Here is a 22285-nt window from a genome sequence, read left to right as displayed (position 1 = left end):
TACCGGTAATGATTTTGATATTTCGCGGCCCTATAAAAATTCAAGGGTCAGTTGACCCATGTTTTTTGTAACTAACGATTCTTTCTAATCTATTGTAACAACTTTCTAACAAACAATTTAAACGATTTGCTGATAGCAGGTAGTACAGCATAATAGATGCTTTATAATGCCACAAGAGACATCATTTAACACGCTTTATTATCGAATAATAAAGCATACCTTGTGATGATTAAGAATTGTGGCAGACAATGTTTAAAAACATTCGCTAAAGCCTAATGTTTATAAACTTATTAAATAATTCTCATTGCGGGCCACAGTTTGGGAACCGCTGATCTAACTCAAACGTAACAATTCTACTTTCGTTTACTCTTTTTGGGTGCTTAAAATATGGTAGCCCTAGGATAAAGCAAGTTGGACCTACGCTTTTAGGAATAATCTAATGCTTTCCGTTTAGCCACTGATAGTGTGCAGACAGGCTGCCACATAACCAGGGCCTAAAACAATAAAAACAAGGAACTGATGTGTTTCTGCAGCCTCTTCGTTTTAAACCTAGAGAAGGCAACGTTATTGCACCATTGCGTGGTCATCTTTTAAACACTCCGCTTTATGGAAGGAGGCAGTGTTTAACATTTCCGGGTTCTACCGAATTGTTTCCTTATGCCCACTGATGTATCAGCCATATACAATTTAGCTATTGCTTGCGGTACAATCTTTAACTAATCAGAAAAATAATGTAAAGGCTCAATTTATTTATTTAACAACAAAATATCATTAGATTTAGCGTCTGACAGAACGTTGAAAAGGTAGGTAGTGTTTTGCCTTAAAACTTGTAAAGATTACGTATATATATAGTTGGTCGTCACGGTGAAAAAACTTAGCGAATGACAGTTGTTTAGTTTTATTTAAGCTAAATGAAGTTTTTCGTAAATTATGTTTATTTGTAGGCGGTAAGGTCATTGCCACTAATAACATAAATTACATTTAAGGGATTTCACGGCAACAATTAAAGCCGCATAAGCTTTGCTTTGCCAATCTTGGAACGTCAACATAAGGTTGTGCAACAGGTAAAATACTACATGCATTTAAATAAACATGCGGGTTCGCACGCGTTTTTGTTTAATTCAGGTTGTTTACTAAAAAAAACAGTTATTCTTGGACAAAAGGCTACTCTTTTTTTTGTAAATGTAATTGTGGCCTCCGGCTTTTTACCCTACCCACTGTTGGAGTTTATCTGATAGAATCAGCTGATCTTTTTAGTTTGTTTACATTAGTTGGTAAAGATTCTAACTTCTGTTTATATCGTCGGTTGATGTCTCAAAATCACATATTGCACTAGGCACAAGATGGGAGACAAGTTATTCCTCGGAATGTTGCAAGCCGCACAGAAGGCCGCCAAAATAGCACAGCTTTGTCGCGCTGAAAAGTCGTTGTTCGAAATTCTAATACAAGAAAAGGGGCGGCTTAAGAGTGACGCCCTGGACTTCAAAACCTTAGCCGACGTTTTTATTCAACAGGTGGCAATATCGGAATTGGACAAAGAAGTAATATTTCGATTTATGTACGCTCAAATTTATGGCTATTTGTTATGCTTTGGTAAACCAGGGCACCTTATACAGCTGGTAGAGTTGCGTAAATATAAAGAGAGTTTGGAAATATATTGTTATTGCTGGCTAACTATTTTGATTTCATATTAAGCAGCAACTTAAACTTTGCTTTAAAAAATAGACATATCTCATTATCTAAAAATATTTTTAACAGTCATACCATGAATGTTATTTTTCTACTATTTAACAATCTTAAGGTCCCTGGAATTGGCCAACGGGTTTTTGGGGAAGAAAGCAACCAGTTTACCAACAAACTTGGTGAAACAATAGGAGTGCAAATGAAGGACTCTGTTGGAGAAACTGCTGCATTGCTTTCCAAAGTGTTTGATGGAAACTTTGAAACTTCAAGGTTTTTTTGTAATTGGATCCGTGTTTTTTATAGTCTTACTTTTTTATTTAAATAATAAATTTTATTACAGGTTAATGGCAGAAGCCGGTCATTCCACCTGTAAAGTGTGTTGTGATGCATTTATGAAAGGTGCTCTGGATGAAATCAGCAAGTATGAGATTGACACCGAACAGATTGGCATATGGATTGATCCAATTGGTATATTTGCTTGCTTTATATTTTTTCATAATTGTCTTCACCTACATACCTCAAGCTAAAATAAATTATAATATAAATATACAAATGAACAACATTGTAACATCTAGTCATTGGGACAAATATTAGCTTATAAGCCTTATCATATTTTATTTAGTGACTTTTAAATGGTTGGAGTGTTTGGTAATGTAAAACATGCCTTGTACAATAAAGTACTGATGTGTATTTACCGATTTTTGTAAAACAATATAAATATATTTTAGATGGAACATCGCAATATGTCAAGGGGGTAGAGAAGGACAATCAGGATAAAAACAACGTCTATGAATGTGGCTTGCAGTGTGTTACTGTACTAATCGGAGCTTATGATATTAAATCTGGCCTGCCTGTAGCTGGTGTGGTTAACCAGCCTTTTTATAAAAGAGATTCTTCAAACAAGTATGTGTCACTTTCTTTCAAATATTATTTAAACTGCTTAAACATATTCCTTAAATCTCAGTAAAAATTTATTTTTTATTTTTCTTAGTTGGATTGACAGGTGCATTTGGGGTGTTTGTTACAATAATAATAAGAATATCCAACATTCAACAATTAAACACTGTAAGATTTTGATTCAATGTTAACTGAAATTGAAGCTGTAAGTTGTTAACAACATTATCACATTCAGAGTAAAGAGACAAGGCGCCAAACCCACAAGCTCATTGTTGCAAGTCAGCATGATGAAGAAATTAAAAGTTTGGTGACTAAAGTTCCAGACCTTACCTTGTGCACTGCTGGCGGTGCAGGCTACAAATGCCTTTGTGTTGTTGAGGGCCTTGTTGACGCTTGGGTCTACTCTGATGACTGCTGTTATAAATGGGACACTTGCGCTACACAGGCACTGTTGATGTGCTTGGGTGGCAGCGTTGTGAGTCTTAAGAAAGCAACTGAATGTTCAGGTATGAATAAATTACTTTTATACTTACTGCCAATACTGTATCTAAGTTAAAAATAAATAGCACCAGTTAATGACAATTTTGCCCTGACATTGGATTACAGTTTGTTTATTAATATGCTTAGGCACTTTGTTCAGGTTAATTTAGGCTTAAAATATATTTGTATGACCCAAGTAAAAAGGATCACATACACAATTTGCAGAGGTCAGCACTGAAGAAAACATCCTTGAAAACCTGAAGTCGTACCAACTGAAGTACAACATGGAAAATGCCCAACCAGCAGCTCCTTGGGCAAATATTGGTGGCACAATTGCTTACACTGCCAACCCAAAAAGTTTGGATTGTGTGAAAAGCGTGTTAAATGCAATATCTCAAGCGAACAAATAGTAGCCTCATTGTCAAGGGTATTTTAGTTATACATTATAATCTAAAGTTTGTTAAGTTGTTTGTTGTTAATGCTGCACAATGCACATGTATTTTATTTTATACTGCTTCTACCATTAAACGTGTACCTGTGTTTTTTTTTTTCAAGTTCCTTCAATATTTTTTTTAATAAATATATAAATTATGAGATTTTTTTCCCTGTTACTACCATTTGTTGTTTCAAAATCGTGTTTTTTGTATTCCCTTTTTATGATCTGCTTACTTGTTATTTGGGTTACCAGAGTTTATATTTTTATTACTTGCACTTACAACAGTTATAATTCATCCTTTGAAATAAACTATTTATATTAGTTGGTATTACACTGTTTTACCGACCATAAAAGTAAAATCCAACACCCAAATCATAGTAAGACCAGTCCGCATTCAACAAATACCATTACCTGCAACTAAACATTTGTCACTTTTTTAGGGAGACCAAATTTGGTTATATTTTGGCAATTTTTGTTGTCCAGCATTTCATTGTTTCACTAGCACTAATACGTATTAAGACTGACTTGCGAGACTGCTATATATTTAAACACATCTTTATGATTTTTGTAACTTATATTTTCATCATTTCAATGTTATATGTAAATCGTGTGGGTCTGCGACTTTGCTGAAGGGACTGTTGAATTTGTGTGAGCAGAACTTCAATTTGATTTATTTCATCAAACATTTCCATCTGCAAAATGAACACTGTATTAAGAAGATATATTGCATTTTTCACAATATAAATGTATTATACTTGATATGGAATGGCTCATATTTTAGCTATATGCTTATTCAAACTGCATACTGTCTTTATTGATATTAAAGCTATTTTAGTCCCAGTTGTGTAACAATTAGAAACTGAAAGGCTTACGGTAGCCTATTTTAGAAATGCTAAATGGTGCCATACAAACTTATTTAAAAAATATAGTGTGTTTATTTACCTGTACTCCAACAGTTTCTCTCAGTTTAACTAATTTCTCCCAAGAATCCGGTGAGACTACAAGCTCTGTGTAGTGTGAATCAAGCAAAAGAGACAACCAGGACAAAACCTAAACATAGTCAATTTTACAATGAAACTAGTGGACTTTAAAATAATATTTTACAAATTTTTGAACTACTTACCTTCTCATATGACAAATGTCTTGCATTTTGAAATGAACAACTTTCTAACTTTTTTTCCAAAGTGCTTATCAAAATCTAAAAAGCATGATAATCAGAAAACAGAATTTTTAATTTTCGCAAAAACAATATTACCATCATTTTCACATATGAAAGGTTATGTAAAGCTTCTTTCATGTGACACTCCGTAAATGGTAAAGATAACACAACATCACTACAGGGGTATGTCAAGGAATAAAACAACAAGTCTTGATTAAAAAAAAGTAATAAAACAGATGAGTTTAGTTTCTAAAGGTAAATTAAAATGATTTGTAAATGCAAGTAATAATTCAAAGCAAAGGATACATTAAACTTTCTCGTTTTGACATTTCCTCAGCACCAGTTTCCATCAATTCAGATGATCCATCACTAAAAATATTTCAAAGTTCACAATCACAGAATTTTGGCGTTTCAAAAAAAAATATTTTAAAATAGTTAAAAACACCAACCTTATTAAAACTTCTAAACAAGCGATGAGATCATTTTCAGAAATATTTTTTAATTTGTTCAGACAAATTAACAATACATCCAGATCTTGTCTTTTTAGTACTGTTGTTATCAGATGGGGACACACGCTGCAGAGAGATGATATTCATTTATCTACAAGGAACTTAAAATTGTGATAAAATTGCAGTCAGATTGACATATACCTTGTGCTAACGAGACCACTTTGAATGATTTCTTTCAACAAGGTGCTAGATGAAAAACTGTCACCAGAAAATCGTTCCAGTAATTTTGACAAAGAGGGAGACAAGAAAAATTGCATTCGGTGCGAATGCGTTTGAAGATGAAGTAAAGAATTCCATGCCTCCAGAAGTTGCGTATCCTTCTGGGACTTTAACAACAAATACATTTTTTAAATAGTGTTTTTTTGTGGTAATAAAATTGACTTTTTAATTGAATTACCTTTAAAAGAATTTCTAAATACTTCCGCTCTTCATCACTTCCCGCGGCCTAAGCAAGCAAGGGTTGAATGTTGTATAAAAATATTAGAACTCTTAATATAAACATTATACAAATTTTAATTGAAAAATTATAAACTTACTTCACAGGCTTTGCTAGACCACATCACTGACGTTAAGTCAGTAGAAGAAGATGGCACAGTTTGCATGCCACACACAGAAAAAAGGTTTACTGGGGAGGAGACAAAAGGTACTGACGATATTGAAACTTCATCAACCAAATACATGTGCCCATTCAGTGCTCTGATCTGTTCAATAATTCAAGTATACTTCTATTAGTTACACTCATTAATTGATATAATTTATGTAGACAACACAGAACTAAATGATGTCAATGAACTTTGCTCATATAAATTAGAGGGTGAGCTTTTTAATCATTTGCACCTATTGCTAACATCTGTAGTTAAGAGGTATGCAAGTAAAAATATGTATTAAATGAGAAGTTTAAAGCAAACAATATTGCAAGGCTAAGAATGAAATATTTTACATATAAACAACTTCTTTAATTTTTTTCCATATTACCTGATTTTTATGCAAAATCTCAAAATTTACCTGAACTAAATCCTTTACATCATTCACATTATCGTGACACAGACCAAATTTCAAATCAATAGAGGACACAGTGATATCTAAAATAATATTGAAGTGTTGTGTAACATATTTTCTGCTGAGTTACAAAAAATATGATTACAAACCAGAAGAGCCTTTGCAGCAGATAGCAACAGCATTTGGAGTTAAAGGAAACAAGGTCGAAAAACTTGAATTCTATACAAAAACTTTATAGTTAGTTAATCTAGTTCAGTGTTTGATAACCTTTTAAAGTTTTGGCTCACCTGGCGAGCGCGATTTATTTTTGGTATAACGGCATTTCTTACTTGCAAGTTCGCGTGAAGCGCGAAAATTTTTCGGACTTACGTAGTTAAAATAGTCAAAAAGTATTTTAAATGAAATCGTGTATAGTTTGTCAAAGGCGACGGGACGATGAATTACATCGGCCCGCGAGCCGTACGTTGCCTACCCCTGTCTTACACCAACATATGATATTAACGCGGACAACAAACAGCGAGAAACATCAGCACCCTCTAACTCGACATTTTCAGAGAGAAAAAAACAGAAACCGCTTGATTTATTATAATTAATTATCGAACACACATTTGCTGATCAGCCAACCCGAACGAATAGCAAAAGGCGAAAGAGAAAAACTATCTAGCGTTTACGGTCGGACCAAACAAAAGATGAAAAAAGGGGTTTTGCGTTTGATTTTTTTTATTTCGCATTTGCAAGACGTGTGACCTAATTACACTGAAAAAAACATGCGGCTTCGGACGGTGAGGTAAACCCTGACAAAAACGTTAATGTCACTTCCGAAAAGGGGGGTCCGAACCCATCAAGCAAAAGATTGCATTTGAATTATTTCAAGAAATCTTAATGTTTGTGTTTATACCATAACTAATTCCTAATTCAATATACAACATATCATAATAGCCATCAGATAAACCAATCATAAATGAATATTTTCAAATTAAATATCTTAATTGTCTTACTTGATGTAGAATGACTGAAGTGACAACAGAAAAGTCAAGATGTGTTTTTGACAAATTGGCCGGGAGAGTTGATTTGCAAAGAGACCCATCACTCCCTAAAAGTGAAAAAAACAACAACATACATACAGCAGGTGTGATATATGTATTTTATTTAAGCAACTACTATTTAATCTACTGTATTTTTAAGTGTTGTTTATAATTTAACAACAACTCTGTAATTAGAAATAATATAACATAAAAACAATTAAGTACAAGGTTGCACATGAGCAAATTTGTTTTATGCATTTGTCTACATGAAAACTTACATAAAGTTACAACTTGAATCTCATCACTGATTGGTATCGTGGAAATGCATCCTGAACAAAAAGTTAGTCCTTTACGGACAATTTGGATTTTAACATTTTCATCAATATTGTTATTGATGACGGTTAGAAGCAGGAAATGTTGCTGGATAAAACAATAAATTATTATCGTGATTTGTGTCAAATTTATAACCACACTAGCAGGATAAAATTTACAAACCAATATATATTTACACTATTTTTTTTTAATTTATATTTTCTCAATGTTGTGACATATATATACCTTTTTACATTTGTAAACAAATGTGGTTAAAAGACCTCTAGTCAGTTGGATAAGCTGACAGGATACAATTTGATCGGATTTTCCAAGTGAGGGATTTGCTGATGGTACAAACTTTGGATTTTCAAATACTTGTGATAAGCTACGCACCTCACCATTAATAAACACAACTAATGGATCACTATTTGAGTGTTCAATTATGCGAAATATTGGAACGCTCACCTGAATAAAAGAGAAAAATTTAGCTCATAAAATTTCAAGTGTTGCACAAAAGACATTATCAGGTTGCTTACAAGGTTAAATTTATAACTAAAAAATCTAACAGTGCTTTTAAAGTGCAGCAAATAAGAAAATAAGAAGCGCAGATCTTGAATGTGTATGACTGACAAACTTGGCTTGACTTAGTGCACTAAATTGGGAGTCCATGTTTCATATATGGAATGATGAGCCAATACCTGAAGTTTTAAATTTAAAGTTTGATATACCGCTAGAGAATTAGTTTGCCACTCAGTACGGTAATAAAAATATATGTGAGATCAGGGGCATATCCAGAAATCCAAAAAGGGGGGTCCCGGATTTTCAACTTCGGGAATTCCCCGTTTTTCCGTCTGACGTAAATGACGTCATAAAATATTGACAGATATGACGTCATAAAACAGCGATTGTAATGACGTCATAAATAATAAAAATATCATCAGAAACAGCCAATTAACGTCCAGCAAAAGCAAACTTTTAGACGCAAAACACAACGTCACACGTACATCGTTGACACTCCTGCCAGGCGCCAGCTGCGAAACCGCTTAGTGTACAATCGTTAACTTCAGGAGAAAAACGAAAACAAGTCCGTGAAATATATGTGATCGATTTTGGTAAATCCATTTACGGGACTACGTTAAATTAAAAGCACGTCTTTCGCCACCTGCAATACTAAACGAAGATCACTTTTCCCCGGTGTTATTTCATCAGCGCAACATCTGCAAAAATGCCACTTCAATAGTTAATCTAGTTCAGTGTTTTTAACCTTTTTAACTGAGTTCACAGATGGCGAGCGAAGCGAGCGCGATTTTGTTTGGGGGGGGGAAAATGGCATTGTTTAAAATTTCTTGCAAGTTTTTATTACATTGCCGAAAATAAAAATAAAAGAAATGTTGAAAAATATATGTCCAATATTTTTGAATACGTTTTCCGTTTGGCCGCGAGGCACTTGGCAGCCTTCCACGGCGCAACGGTAGAAGTGCTAATCTAGTTCAATAGACAGCATCAAAACGTAAAAAGAAAATTTTTCGCACTTACGTAGTTAAAATACTCAAAAAGTATTTAAAATGGACTCGTGTATAGTTTGTTAAAGAGGCAGCGAGCCCGATGAATTACAGCGACCGCTTGATTGACTGTTATTAATTGTCGAACACCCACTTGTTCAACAGCCAACCCGAACGAATAACGAAAGGTGAAAGACAAAAAAATGTCCTGTGTTTACGGTCGACCAAACAAGAAACGAAAAAGGCGTTTTGCCTTTGATTTTGGCTTCGCATTAGCAAGACGTGTGACCCAATTACATTGAAAAAAACACGCAGCTTCGGACGGTAAGGTAAACCCTGACAAAAACGAAAAATAAACGTTAATGTCACTTCCAAAAAGGGGGGTCCGGACCCCCAACCCCTGTGTGAGATCCAATCATTCTTAAGGCAAAATCGCAATCACAGTTTCGTGTCTCTTCATTTGGAACATATAAACCCAGTATCAAACTTCTAAATGCGCACCACTGTTCAAAGTTTTGCAAAATGAAAAAACGATTTGTTACTAAATCTGTTGCCAGTACTACAAATGAAGTTAAGCACCCAGTGAAGCCGGGCAAATACAAGATTGAGAAGTTTGGCCTGCGCGGGGGAGTTGCACTCTCAGCCTGGACCAGTGGTCGGCAAACTGTGGGCTGTGGCCCAAATGTGGGGCGCAGAACCATTTTTAGTGGGCTGCGGGTTTCTTTTGAATAGCTTGGTGTTATCATGTAGTTGTGGGCCGCGTGATAGCCGTACAATCATTGCACTTGCACAAGAGTACTTTAACAGTGACAATAAAAGTTTGCTGACCACTGGCCTAGACTGTAGGTAATAATTTTGTAAAAAAAAAATTAATATAACACAGAAGTAAAAAGTCTATCAAATGCACAAAACAAGTCAGGCGATTTACAGTTTTTGGTAGTAATTCATTAAATTCCATGCCTTCGGGTGAGAAATAAACAACTTTTATGCAACACAAATTTTATATCAAAATGATAATACCAACTCACAGTAAATTTATCAACTTGGTCGATGTTGCTCTCAGAATGTGTTTGAATGATATTATGGTTGACTACAAAGACATATTCATTGTCTTGCTTGTTGTAAATAGCAGGTGATGTTATTTGTTGACCTCCTTTCACAGACCAAGAATTTAAAACTCTTTTCTTGCATGTCTAAAACATTGTCAAAAGAACATGTTATTGGTAAAATGTTCCTAAATACTAGGGATGTTCAAAGTAGAATCCCAAGGTATTCTAGAATAATAGGTTTCGAATCTAGAATAACGAATCCAGAATACCGAATCCTAGTATATTTTTATTAAATTATTTAACCTCGATTTTGTTTGGGGAATTAATCTTAATCTACCCTACAGGGCCCCCAATCACAGCAATAAATCGCCCAAACAATTTTCTAACACGTGTACATAATAAAAAAAATCTCCCATATGTTTAACATTCTTAACAACTGTCATTTGAAGCAGTTGTGCAAACTGTAATATGTCAACTGCCCAGGTTGTTGCCAAAACTTATATTTTTGCCAATAGTGAGTACAATGCAACACTGCACACAGAAGTCTTAAGCAATTCGGTCCTGTTTTTTAAAGCATTGTTGGGTATTAGGGCTTATTTTTTTACTAACGTGATCTGTAATGCAGTCAAATAATGTACTGCAAAGAATACAAAGTTACTATTGACTTAACGAATTGTTGACAATTAAGTTTTACAACGGAATGTTACTTTTGCAACTTATCGGCTTTAGGGAAATTGCGCACTCCACACCAGACATTACACGTTAGCCGCTCGACCAATAACGCTTGATTGACACTAAGACAATTACCCGAAAATAAACGGTTAGACAATTACCCGAAATAAACGGCAGAATTGGATTAAAATCCCATCTGGATTCGAATCCAAGGATTCAATATTCTACTTTGAGCATCCCTACTAAATACTAATTATATAAGTGGATATTTGGCCAGATTGGTCTACTAATAGGTGATAATTTATTGATTTGGGTTAGGGTTGTGGTTAGCGTTTGGGTGGTGGAAGTATTATATTTAATCTACCAAGTTTTGCATAATTTAAATTTTTTTCGGAAACAATGTTAATAACTAAAATTCCATAAAATCAACATTTCGTTGTTAAGAAACGTTTCAGAAATACTTTATACCGATATCAGTGTGAAAATATCCCATTTAAATTAGAGTAATTAGCCTCAACCCTCAGAAGGTCTCATTTAAAGTGGCACCCATTAGTGATTATGTCGATTTGAACGCTCACTAATTTACGGAATGGAATGAATAGGGCCGAAACTAATTTGATGAATGATGGGAACAGAATGAACTGTCGGAATAGAATGAAATGAACGAAGCTGTAGGAACAGAATGAACTGTCCGAATGAAATGAATCTGAATTAGTTAATTGCAAATTCCAATTTTGGGCGCTGATCTAGAATCCTACCACAGTTATGATATCAATGCACAAAATTGAGTTGCGGGTTAGCGTTTGGGTGTGGTGGGTCAAGTGTTATTATATTCTTTATTTAATAATAATACTTGACTCACTTTCACCCAAACGCTAACCAGCAACCTAACCCAAATAATGCGCGTTTTGGGAGGATTCTAGCCCAGCGCCCCATTTTGAAAAAAATTAAGTTGTTTGTAAACCTCAGGTGTGCATAAAACCTATTCCGATAGTTAATTCTGCTCCTACAGCGTCATTCATTGCATTCCGACAGTTCATTCTACTCCGACAGTTCATTCCGTTCCGACCATTCATCAAATTAGTTTCGGCCCTATTCATTCCATTCCGTCAACTCCAACCATTCCGTAAATCAGTGAGCGTTCCGACCATTCCGACCATTCATCATTCCGTAAATTAGTATTACCCATTATAAATCAACACTTACATCGTAGATGGTTATGTTGTCTTCGTATGTCACTACAACATTATCTTCTGATTTATCTGGTGCCACATCAATAAACTTTCGCTTAGAACTCTTTTGCAAAATAGTCGATTTGCAGCCGAACGAAGCCATATCAACGATAAAATGAACCTACCTCGCAGACTTGTTTACCTATCTAGGAACAATTACTATTTTAATTTTCTAACCTTTTTATTTTTATTTATAGGACCATTTACCATGAACGCTAAAAATCCAGGCCAAAATCGCAACGTTTTAAAAAAACTAACAGAGGATATATTTAATTTTTTATTGTGTTTAAAAACTGTTAATAGTATTCTGTGTTCTATATAGGCAAATGTTTCGCTTGCCTAATGCCCGACTTAAAAAATTACAGCCTGTGTCGTAAATTAAAAAATGACTGTTATACATCGCGTTTACATTAATAATTGTTTTTTGAGTGAACATATCTTTTTTTTAACCGGCACATGTCAGCACAGTCGGGCAATATATATGTCTAATGTATGTAACAGAGGTTCTTAATTTGATGGAATTAGCCCGTTGGTGATTTTTGGGCAAATAAAGCACATTTTAATTGGGGGTGAAATTCCTGATCATATGCATTTTGTAGCAATTTATGAGCAGAGCAGACGACTTTAAAACAGGGAGTCGAACCGTTTGACTTTTCCTGTTCAGGTTCGGTTCGGGTTCAAGGATGTTTTCGGAATCCGGTTCAGTTCCGCTTTCGGTTCGGAGGAATTTAAAAGTTCCGGTTCAGCTCCGGTTCAGATACAATATAATTTGCGTTAAATCTCAAAATGTGGGTCGATAAATGTTGAGAATAATCTTTGAAAAGTCATCTAATCCAAGTTACGTGACTTATTAAAAAAACAGTAACTCATTGAAATATCTAAAAAATCAACGATTTTTACACTTGTGGTGGCAGTGGCCATTTTTACATGTTTAATTAATCGTTTTAAGTAATTAACGAATAACAAAAACATGCGCCCCTTTATTATTCCTTGTCTCTTTATCAAAATTGTCATAACGCATCCTTACCAAAAACATCCTGTTGTATATTTATCAAAATTGTAATAATATATCTATTTATCAAAGAGCTTTATGTGTCTAAACTCGAAAATGTAATGTTGACGAATTGCTACTGTGTGCGTTTTTAGTGAAAACTTCCGGTAAATTGCCAGTGCCTTGCGAAACAGTTCGGCCACTTGTTCACAGATGACGAATAGCAAAATTGACACATATCCTTCCTTATATTGTCCTCGAATGTGCGACCTTAAATCGCCGCTTTGAGAATTGGCACATTAGCCACATCTCAAAACAGTGATTCGAAATTGTGTTTACAGTTAGAGAAGCCGTTTTCGTGTACTAATATGGACAGATTCTAACTTCCTTGTAGGAGATATGTTGAGAAAGAAAGGCGATAAGCCAACACCCGTGTGACGAAATTACTATTAGATAATATAACAATTTGCCGTGTCATTGCTGCGTCATAATCTTTTTCTCACACAGAAAATTTCTCTTCTGAATTTTGTGTATAAAAAGGATTGCTCACAAAATAAAAATGTCCAGTTCTCAGGATCAATTTACAAGTTGTTCTGCTGTTAAACCTAGTTCAGGTTACAGTCCACAAAGTTCAATAGAAAGCGAACAGTTAGACGAAAGGGACGCTGTTAGCCCTTCGTCAGAAGATTCATCAGCGCATACAGCAAAAAGGACTCTCAACCCATTTGTAGATTTGGGTAGTGATTGGCCATCAAGCTCGACATTTGGACGAGTGAAAAGACCAACGCTCATACCAAGAGCTCAAGCTAAGTCTCGGGAAAGTTCACCAGAAGACAGAAGAATCCAATCAGATTCAGATTATTATCCTGATAGTCTAGAATCTTATAGTCGACGCCAAAGAAGAAGAACCAGAGAAACTTCAAGACAAAGAACATTTTTGCAAGATAGACGTCTCACTCTCCACGCTTTGAGGCACAACAACTCTGAAGGAGACATTTTTGCAAGACAGACGTCTCACCTTCCGTCTATGCTCGGAGACAAGAACCACGTTGAAGAATATATCGCCTTGAGATTGTACTTAGGAGTCCCGTCCCATCTTATACGTGATCTCGTACTCACACACTCAATATTCATATTTTTTTCATGAAATTTTTACATGGCGTAACTTGACTCTGTAAAATAAAAATTGTGACGTCATACAAGAGCGAACCGCTTTTATTTACAGGTTCGGGTTCGGCTCCTTAAAATCTTATAAAATCCGGTTCAGGTTCGGTTACGGTTCGGAAAAAATTGACCCAAAACCGGTTCATAAAGTTCCGGTTCGGTTCCGTTTCGACTCCCTGCTTTAAAATGTAATTTAAACAGTACTATAGATCATTATTTTTTGCAAGCCATACAAAATATAACATTAAATACTTGTTACGTCACAATGCGATACGAGTGCTTTTGGTTTGTTGTATGGAAACGGTTGATATGTCGTTTATTATGTACTAAACAAATTACCGTGCTCTTATATCAGCTGTTGCTGTGAGTTAAAGAAATATCAATCCTTTTGTCTGTTTGACAAATGACTCTCGGCGTTCGTCTAGAAACCTACCACAACGAACATTATTTGGGTTTGGGTGCCGGTTAGCGTTTGGGTTTGGGTGAGTCCAGTAATAGTGTTAAATAATATTATTGACCTACCCACACCCAAACACTAACCGACACCCTAACCCACATATTATGCATTGCTTAATAATTATTTCAACGTTGTGGTAGAATTCTAGTCCAACGCCTGACTCTCTGCCAACAATGCAAAATTATGCTTATTACATATCAAAAAAGAATAATAATATTTTATTTCGTTGTTAAAATAAAAAGTATTTTTTTTAATTACCAGCTGAACTATTTTGATATCATGGCACAAACTTTAGCTTTAGGCCCTAAAGCCCTGAATTGTACGACAATTTAAAGTGGTAAACGGGTTTTCATATATCTTAAATAAAATATTTAAACAAAAACACACGTGAATCTCAGAAGATAAGAAATTATATCATATTAAGTAGTCGGTAGATGTTCCATCAAGAGTTTGTGAAATAGTAAACTATTATTGTGTTTTTATTTAATGCTCATAAGCTAAAACTTTTCATTAGCACACTGTGAGCTGCCTTGATAAACAGTCATATTGAAAAAAATTATCTGCATATTGGAACTTGAAATAAAACGTGTTACAAGATAAACTGTAAGCCTATTCTAAATGTCTTCATATTAAAATGTTAGCATGATTGTGGATATTTGGACCGTCCGTTACGCATCGGCGGTTCGAAAAAGATTCTATTCTGTTAAAAATCTTATCATTTGGTTTTGCAATTTAGGACTTTCGAAATACTGATTTGTTTGGCGTAAACACTCAAAGCTTAGGTGCGCTGGTCTGAAATCCTACCACGCAATTAATTGTTCAAAGGAATTTTTAAATTGTCAATTCCAAAAATTAGTTTGTTAATATCTCTTATTTTGCGGTTTGAAAATGTTGGACAAACTTTGCTATTTTCAAAGATTACATGTTTATAAGACTGTTATAAACCCATTTATGTGCAGGCAAGACTGAAATATATGACAAATGAGATCAGGGCTCTTTCAATTTGATACTAAAAAGTAACGCAATTTAAATAAAAAGGTACGGTCTACAAACACGATACCGCAACGCACATTATTTGGGTTAGTGTTGGGTCAAGCATTATTATTAATAATAAATATATTAATACTTGACAAATGCAAACCGCACACTCTAACCCAGATAATACACATTGCCTTATTTGTAGACCGTCTTTGCGTTACTCTCTACAGAAACCAAATTAAAATAGCCCCACAAGATCTTGCGGTGCTTGGCTGAAAAATAGATAACGGCCAACCTGCATTTCATGGCACTTAACCCCAAAATCTCTGGTGTGCAGGCTTCTGGAAAGTATTGTCAATCTCAACGACATCTTGCATGTGCACGGCAGACAAAATCCGGGTGACAGCATTAAAGTAGGGTTCCTCTTTTCCCGGATTTTTTCACTCCTGGGAAACGGGATAAAAAAATAAAACTTCCCGGGAATCGCGACAAAAAATTATACCTAAATTTACGTCATTTTAACGTTGGAAATTTTTTTATATTAAACTTCAAACATTTAAACATGCTTATTAATGTTCTGGACCATTGCTTAAGCAATCTTACAAGAACTTAGCGTATTAAAGTCAGGACCCTTATTTGTTTTTATTAAAAAAAAAGCAGATTTAGTGGTGGAATAAATTTAATTAAGTTTATCCGCTGGTAAGCGCAAATAAAGCAACGATGTTAACATGGTTGGTACTATTTTTTTCTTTATGTTAGTCAAAAACGATTTTTTTTAAGTTTTGCTATGTTGCCGAATACCCCGGAATTATAACAAAAAATTCCCGGGATTCGGGATTGTTGATTAGCGGGGAATTCCGGGAATTTACTGTTGAAACATTCCTTGAGAGGAACCCTACATTAAAGGTCAAAAGTGCACCCCGCTAACGTAACATAAACAAAATCTGGTTGCATATTTGATTTTTTTAAGGGCTGTAGGTTGGGTTTGTTGAATAAACAAATTTGCAGGTGCACTTGCCATGCTTTCCACAGGTGCAGGTGTTAAATCATTTTTTTCACATGCGACGTTCAGAGTCCTGCCACAATTTAAACTTTTGGGTTTTGTGTAAATGTTTAGTGATGATGTATCATGTATACAGTATACTCACTGAAAATAAATCATTGGATAAATGACATTAAGAGGATAAAATAGTCAGAAGCTGTTCTAACAATTTTGGCAAGTGCTGATTGGCTACACAGAGTAGTGCTTCACTGTTACACACCTAGCCTGTCATTCTTAAGATCAATTTCATTAAATTACCTTGTTGTAAAAATATAAATGCCTTTTGTTGGTACATTCAATTTATGCACCTATTTTTGAAATTAAATTAAAGCAATGGCTGCTTACAGTTTAAGAAGTTTACATCGAGCTGGTAATTGTGCAAACTTTTATGTAAAACCAAACTATATTTCAAAGCTGTCGTTTTCTTCATTTGCCTGTTCTAAAGGAATCCAAAAGACAAGGGGTAACATACCATTCAGTGGTAGTAAATACACCCTTGTTGCTACATGTGACATTTCATCACTTCCATCAGACTATGGCAAATATGCAGAACCATCAGGATTACATCAATTCACTCAATGGTTTGTGGATTCAAGTTGGATAAATTCTGTAGAGGGTTTCTTAACAACAGTGCATGATGTAACTGGAACTTCCTGGTGGTTGTCAATTCTGATTTGCACTTTCACTATGCGATGCTTTATTATGACTCCTCTTATGGTTATGCAAATGAAAAGCTCTGTGACATTTCATAGGGGTATGCCCCAACTCGTTCAAATTGGAGAGCGTTTAAAAGAAGAGATCAAGGCTGTCGGAGACAAAGAGGGATGGGACGCAGCCACTAGATTAAACCAATATCAATCAAACATGAGACGCCATAGAAAAAACCTAAAAATCCCTGGTACATTTAAACGGGCTGTTTTGCCTTGGATACAAATTCCTTTGTGGTTTTCCATATCAATATCACTTAGAGAACTTACCATGAGTCTACCATACGATGCAAGGCCAACTGCTGAAATACTGTCTATTGCATCACAATTTTCCAACGAAGGCGCTCTCTGGTTTCCAGATCTTTGTATTGCTGACCCACTTTTTGTGTTGCCAGTTCTCTTCTGTACATTAAACCTGGCAGTTATTGAGATTTACAGGGGAGATGGTAAAACCAAATTAAAAGGCATACAAAAAGTTCTGGTGTATTCTGCCAGGGGTCTGTCAATAATTCTTTTACCAATTGCATGCCAAATGCCATCTGGAGTTGTTTTATATTGGACGTATTCAAGTCTATATGGTGTGACTCAAGCTTTGTTATTAAAAAGTAAAAAGATCAAAACTCTTCTTGGCATTCCTATTGCTCCATCTGAATCACTTTATCCATATAAAGATTTATTACAAAGATTGCCAATAATTAAACACATGGTGAAATAATTTATTGTTACTTTATTGTTTTTTTTAGACCTGTGACTATTATAATACTTTTTAATTATTCTTTCAAATAAATCTCAAGATGTCCCGTTACGACCGGGCAATCACAGTTTTTTCCCCAGATGGTCATCTGTTTCAAGTTGAATATGCACAGGAAGCAGTCAAAAAGGGTTCTACTGCTGTAAGTTATTCTGTTAGCAATAAATGAATTATTTTCATAAATTTACAAATTTAATCTATTGTGTACAATAATAGGTTGGCATCCGTGGCAAGGACATTGTGGTTCTTGGTGTTGAGAAAAAATCTGTGGCCAAGCTACAGGAAGAAAGAACTGTGAGGAAGATTTGTACCATTGACGACCATGTTTGTATGGCCTTTGCAGGTAACTTAAAATTGCTATATAATTAGTTAAGCAAAATACAGTGTTAAAGAAAGCAATAAATTGGAAAACAGTTCCGCTAAACTGCTGAAGCAAAAAAACTTTAAGGTGCAAAGTGAAAAAGTCTTTACAAATCTTTTTCAAAAATATTCCAAACTATAAGTCACCAAATAAATGATATAATATGTATCATTAAAATTTAGCTGGATGAGTTTTTTCGCTGTGTAGGTTTGACTGCAGATGCTCGTGTTATTGTTAACAAAGCAAGAACCGAATGCCAGAGTCACCGGTTAACAGTGGAAGACCCAGTAACCATAGAGTACATTACAAGATATATTGCCACTGTAAAACAGGTAAATTCTTATTATAAAACCTATCTGGAAATACAAATAGCATACTGCTAAAGTGTGTGTTCAGTCAAGAGAATTTATTTGTTTAATGTCAGAGATACACACAAAGTAACGGCCGCCGTCCTTTTGGACTATCTGCATTAATTGTTGGATTTGATTATGATGGTACACCACAATTATATCAAACCGACCCATCCGGAACCTATCATGCATGGAAGGTATGACGTATATTGATATATTATTATTAGAACTTTAGGCAGTATTGATCCTGCTTTTCAAATGTTTTAAAATATTGTTGATTGTGAGAGATATCTGCTATTGATTGATCAATGATCTTAACCACGAAGTTATCTTTATTAACATCGGTTTAAAGTGCACTAACCGAATGTCTGGAATTTTAAAGCTGTTCTGAGAAGTTTAACTAAACCATGCAATTAAAATGTTGCAGGCAAATGCAATAGGAAGAAGTGCTAAAACAGTGCGGGAGTTCTTGGAAGAACACTACAATGCTGAAGTTACGGGGAACGAACGAGAAACTGTTAAACTTGCTGTTAAAGCACTCCTGGAAGTTGTTCAATCTGGTAGCAAAAGTATGGAGATTGCTGTAATGAGGAGAAATCAACCATTGCAGGTAAATAGAACATCTCTCACCAGTGTTGTAATGACATTGACTCAAGTCTTTTTACCAAATGACTTGGGTAATTTGTTGAGTTGTTGCTCATAATACAATAATTTTTTTAATAGCTTTACTTGCACTAAAATGACTTTTTATTTATTTAAATAATTTTTTCACACTATGCCATTTCCTATCTCTACTTAAGATGTTCGTTCAGCATTTCTGAATGTAGATTACGCGGCACCAATTAGGCAGCCCAACACAAAGCTATTTAAAAAGGCTTAATTATATTTTTATTTAAGATGCTGGACACTGAAGAAGTAGAGAAAATGGTTGCTGAGATTGAAAAACAAAAAGAAGAGGAAGCTGAAAAGAAGCAGAAAAAATCAAAAGGGTCCTCAACGTAGACTAGTTGCAATCTGTATTGCTGCTGATGTTCCTGAAGTTCTAAGTTTTGTTGGGAATTATCCCAAACGACTGCTGCACTGATTTGTGACTGAACCTGTTAAACTGAACTGTTTTGTTGTTAAAATTCCAGTCATACATTTCTTTTCAAGCAGAATAAAATTTAAAACCAAATCAACAAATGAAATGGACAAAACGACACAATATATATGTATTATAGAATAATAACTATAGGAGTGAAATTCTTTTTTCCTCTTAATTTCGATTTAGCGTATTTAATGGTTCTCCTGGTCTTTAAAATACAAATAATGCAATGCAAGGCAAGACAGAAAATTATTACGTAGAAAATGTACAGTTTTTAGGTAAACTCTGCTTCTGCACCAAATCTTGAGCATTGTATGATGCGGTAACTGTAAATTTTTGCTAATATAATTTAGAGCGGTCACCAGAACAAGACACTCAATCCCATTGCAATACAACTCAGGGCAACATAAGGACTAAGCCTTTCACCTGAAAAACAAATTCATGGTTTGTTTGTACAGGAAATTTAAGAATTTAAATATAGTTATTTTTGTGTTCTCATAGAGCAAATAAGTTAATATGGCCCTAGTTAACAGATAACTTCTGCTTAAAACACGAAAATAAAAAACATAATTTAACAATAAACATACCTTTATATATATCAATAATTTTCTTATATATATATATCAACCAGGTTGGAAAGTAAGGCCTTTTAAATAAGGTAAACCTATTTGTGAAACTCACCAATTCTAGCAAATTTCCAAAAGATTCCCAAAAAACCTGTTTTGTTTTTGTCCAGAAAACTTGGTGCCATTGCTCTCACATATGCACAGGTACATATAGAAAGCAACACCACTGCAAGCATACTCTGGAAATTGAAGATAGCAACCTAAAACAATAAAAGACTGTTTTAACTTTTGGGTTAAGTATTCATATTAGGCCTAATTAACTCAATCTTCAATAAGTATATAATATGTAGAACTTAGTAAAAGGTAAGATTAGTCAATTTCAAACTCTTAGAGTTGGACTGCTTCTCCAAATACAGTTAAGGTAACATATACCTTACATTTTTATTTTTTTGACCATGTTCAAAAGACTAAAGGCCCGTTTACACTACAGCTGCACTGAGCTGCACTGGGTGTGAAATTGTTTTCACTTCAGCTGCACTGGGCGTAAAAATCTCTCCAAACGTAATGTGTTTCTATAGCTGCACTGGGCTGAGTTTAGCAAAGCGTGAAAATCGCTCCAAAGCGTATTTTTAAGCTAGCTGCAGCTGCTGCACGGGGCTTGAGCTTAGCAAAGCTTGAAACGCTCGCCACAATAGAATTTAAATGCAAATTACGCTTTGCTCAGCTCAGTGCAGCTGTAGTGTAAACGGGCCTTAACTGGGTCAAAACATCATCGTGTATGGTAACAAACGACTGTAAGTTACAACAAACGACTGTAAGTTACAACGGAATTGATTATGTAGTTATTAGCATTAAGCCATTTTAGGATTAACTCAATCCACCTTTCACTTACCATCGTACTTTTGATCAGTCTTTTAACGAAGTAACGTCTGTGAAATAAACGCTGAGTGACAACACAACATCCACAGCTGTAATCATGACGTAGAAGGGACTTTCCCTGACTAAGTCGATAAGTCGCAGAACTTTTTCATTTTGTCATAAAATAGGCATCATTTTTTGCTGAATAATACTTCTAGCCTAAGCCGGGTACCTAAGCTCACACAGAAATAAACGTATATACGACATTTTGTGCCCTAACAACGTTTTTCATTTTTGTTTCCCAAATATATCACATTTTAAATGTCTATAACCTCATGACTAGAGTATTTAACATTGCAACCAGCAGTACAATCTATATATTTGCTTTTGTGATCCAAGAAAGAAATGTTCTATACATTTTTACCCAATAACCTGTGAGACACGATATTTATACAAAACGTATCACGATCCGATACAAATGACGTCAATACTATGCTTAAACAAGCAAAATAGATTAAACTAAAACGTTCAAAGATAATTTTATTGTAAAGTCGGAGCCGATACCTGATGACAAGGGATAGTTTTAGTATTGGTCCGATACTAATCAAAATGTTGGCCTAATGACCTGGAAAAAGCTTATTCGAACATAATAATGACGTCATTTGATATCAGATCGGACCACGGGCACGATACCCAAGTCAAAAATATAACAGGTATAAAGACTACTTTTAATTATTTGCGTTTTATTAGATCCTGATAAACACCGAATCGGTATAGCGTTACTACGTTTTATATTAAACATTCTTTATGTACACAGTACGGGGCGCCGATTAAAAAAAACATATTTCTAAATCAGAACATTTCGTTCCGATTTAGGTCAAAGGTTAAATCATAACAATGTCCCTTTAAATCAGTGGTTCTCAACCTTTTTTTCACCGCGTACCACCTCGAGGTTCTATGATCTTGTTGCGTACCAACAAATTATCGAAAAACTCAATTTTCCTCAAAATGTATGTTGGAT

General features: G+C 34.8%; 5 protein-coding genes across 5 annotated transcripts; 3 read left to right on the top strand and 2 right to left on the bottom strand.

Moving 5' to 3' along the window:
* Nucleotides 1-1283: 1283 nt before the first annotated feature.
* LOC146160979 (inositol polyphosphate 1-phosphatase-like) lies at nucleotides 1284-4439 on the top strand. Its single transcript, XM_083385062.1, has 7 exons — nucleotides 1284-1541; nucleotides 1802-1953; nucleotides 2024-2151; nucleotides 2412-2586; nucleotides 2675-2741; nucleotides 2816-3086; nucleotides 3286-4439. Exons 1-7 carry the CDS (start codon nucleotides 1344-1346, stop codon nucleotides 3468-3470), a joined length of 1176 nt encoding a protein of 391 aa, XP_083241188.1. The 5' UTR covers nucleotides 1284-1343; the 3' UTR covers nucleotides 3471-4439.
* Nucleotides 4033-12096, bottom strand: LOC146160978 (nucleolar protein 11-like). Its single transcript, XM_083383971.1, has 16 exons — nucleotides 11930-12096; nucleotides 10031-10195; nucleotides 7747-7965; nucleotides 7467-7608; nucleotides 7162-7256; nucleotides 6313-6382; nucleotides 6170-6246; nucleotides 5701-5865; nucleotides 5562-5609; nucleotides 5306-5490; nucleotides 5105-5230; nucleotides 4962-5024; nucleotides 4752-4830; nucleotides 4620-4694; nucleotides 4439-4546; nucleotides 4033-4188 (listed from the first exon to the last, which is right to left on the bottom strand). Exons 1-16 carry the CDS (start codon nucleotides 12056-12058, stop codon nucleotides 4069-4071), a joined length of 1866 nt encoding a protein of 621 aa, XP_083240097.1. The 5' UTR covers nucleotides 12059-12096; the 3' UTR covers nucleotides 4033-4068.
* A 4381-nt stretch (nucleotides 12097-16477) lies between these two features.
* LOC146160977 (cytochrome c oxidase assembly protein COX18, mitochondrial-like) lies at nucleotides 16478-18038 on the top strand. Its single transcript, XM_083385707.1, has one exon. It carries the CDS (start codon nucleotides 16921-16923, stop codon nucleotides 18007-18009), a length of 1089 nt encoding a protein of 362 aa, XP_083241833.1. The 5' UTR covers nucleotides 16478-16920; the 3' UTR covers nucleotides 18010-18038.
* On the top strand, nucleotides 18021-20073 carry LOC146160976 (proteasome subunit alpha type-7-like). The gene is made up of 6 exons (XM_083385708.1): nucleotides 18021-18187; nucleotides 18262-18388; nucleotides 18614-18738; nucleotides 18831-18953; nucleotides 19184-19366; nucleotides 19654-20073. Exons 1-6 carry the CDS (start codon nucleotides 18089-18091, stop codon nucleotides 19756-19758), a joined length of 762 nt encoding a protein of 253 aa, XP_083241834.1. The 5' UTR covers nucleotides 18021-18088; the 3' UTR covers nucleotides 19759-20073.
* Nucleotides 19753-21388, bottom strand: LOC146160975 (protein kish-A-like). Its single transcript, XM_083385709.1, has 3 exons — nucleotides 21299-21388; nucleotides 20522-20666; nucleotides 19753-20266 (listed from the first exon to the last, which is right to left on the bottom strand). Exons 1-3 carry the CDS (start codon nucleotides 21299-21301, stop codon nucleotides 20199-20201), a joined length of 216 nt encoding a protein of 71 aa, XP_083241835.1. The 5' UTR covers nucleotides 21302-21388; the 3' UTR covers nucleotides 19753-20198.
* Nucleotides 21389-22285: the final 897 nt, after the last annotated feature.

The sequence above is a fragment of the Ascidiella aspersa genome, chromosome 3, assembly GCF_963924565.1.
Source record: "Ascidiella aspersa chromosome 3, kaAscAspe10.2, whole genome shotgun sequence".
Classification (NCBI taxonomy): domain Eukaryota; kingdom Metazoa; phylum Chordata; class Ascidiacea; order Phlebobranchia; family Ascidiidae; genus Ascidiella; species Ascidiella aspersa.
The sequence above is the reverse complement of the archived record's forward strand: the minus strand, read 5'-3'. Positions and strand labels throughout refer to the sequence as shown.

What these genes read in the sequence shown, in the direction of transcription:
- LOC146160975 (XM_083385709.1), bottom strand. An exon ending in TTGGAAATTTGCTAGAATTG is followed by an intron (nt 20,267 to 20,521) that starts GTGAGTTTCACA and finishes TTTGTTTTTCAG; the next exon opens with GTGAAAGGCTTAGTCCTTAT.
- LOC146160979 (XM_083385062.1), top strand. Translation starts at nt 1,344, where the DNA reads ATGGGAGACAAGTTATTCCTCGGAATGTTGCAAGCCGCACAGAAGGCC. An exon ending in GGAAACTTTGAAACTTCAAG is followed by an intron (nt 1,954 to 2,023) that starts GTTTTTTTGTAA and finishes ATTTTATTACAG; the next exon opens with GTTAATGGCAGAAGCCGGTC. An exon ending in ATATCCAACATTCAACAATT is followed by an intron (nt 2,742 to 2,815) that starts AAACACTGTAAG and finishes TATCACATTCAG; the next exon opens with AGTAAAGAGACAAGGCGCCA.
- LOC146160977 (XM_083385707.1), top strand. Translation starts at nt 16,921, where the DNA reads ATGGCTGCTTACAGTTTAAGAAGTTTACATCGAGCTGGTAATTGTGCA.
- LOC146160976 (XM_083385708.1), top strand. Translation starts at nt 18,089, where the DNA reads ATGTCCCGTTACGACCGGGCAATCACAGTTTTTTCCCCAGATGGTCAT. An exon ending in TCAAAAAGGGTTCTACTGCT is followed by an intron (nt 18,188 to 18,261) that starts GTAAGTTATTCT and finishes GTACAATAATAG; the next exon opens with GTTGGCATCCGTGGCAAGGA. An exon ending in GAACCTATCATGCATGGAAG is followed by an intron (nt 18,954 to 19,183) that starts GTATGACGTATA and finishes AAAATGTTGCAG; the next exon opens with GCAAATGCAATAGGAAGAAG.
- LOC146160978 (XM_083383971.1), bottom strand. Translation starts at nt 12,058, where the DNA reads ATGGCTTCGTTCGGCTGCAAATCGACTATTTTGCAAAAGAGTTCTAAG. An exon ending in TTGTTTACAAATGTAAAAAG is followed by an intron (nt 7,609 to 7,746) that starts GTATATATATGT and finishes TGTTTTATCCAG; the next exon opens with CAACATTTCCTGCTTCTAAC. An exon ending in TGTTTAGAAGTTTTAATAAG is followed by an intron (nt 5,025 to 5,104) that starts GTTGGTGTTTTT and finishes AAATATTTTTAG; the next exon opens with TGATGGATCATCTGAATTGA.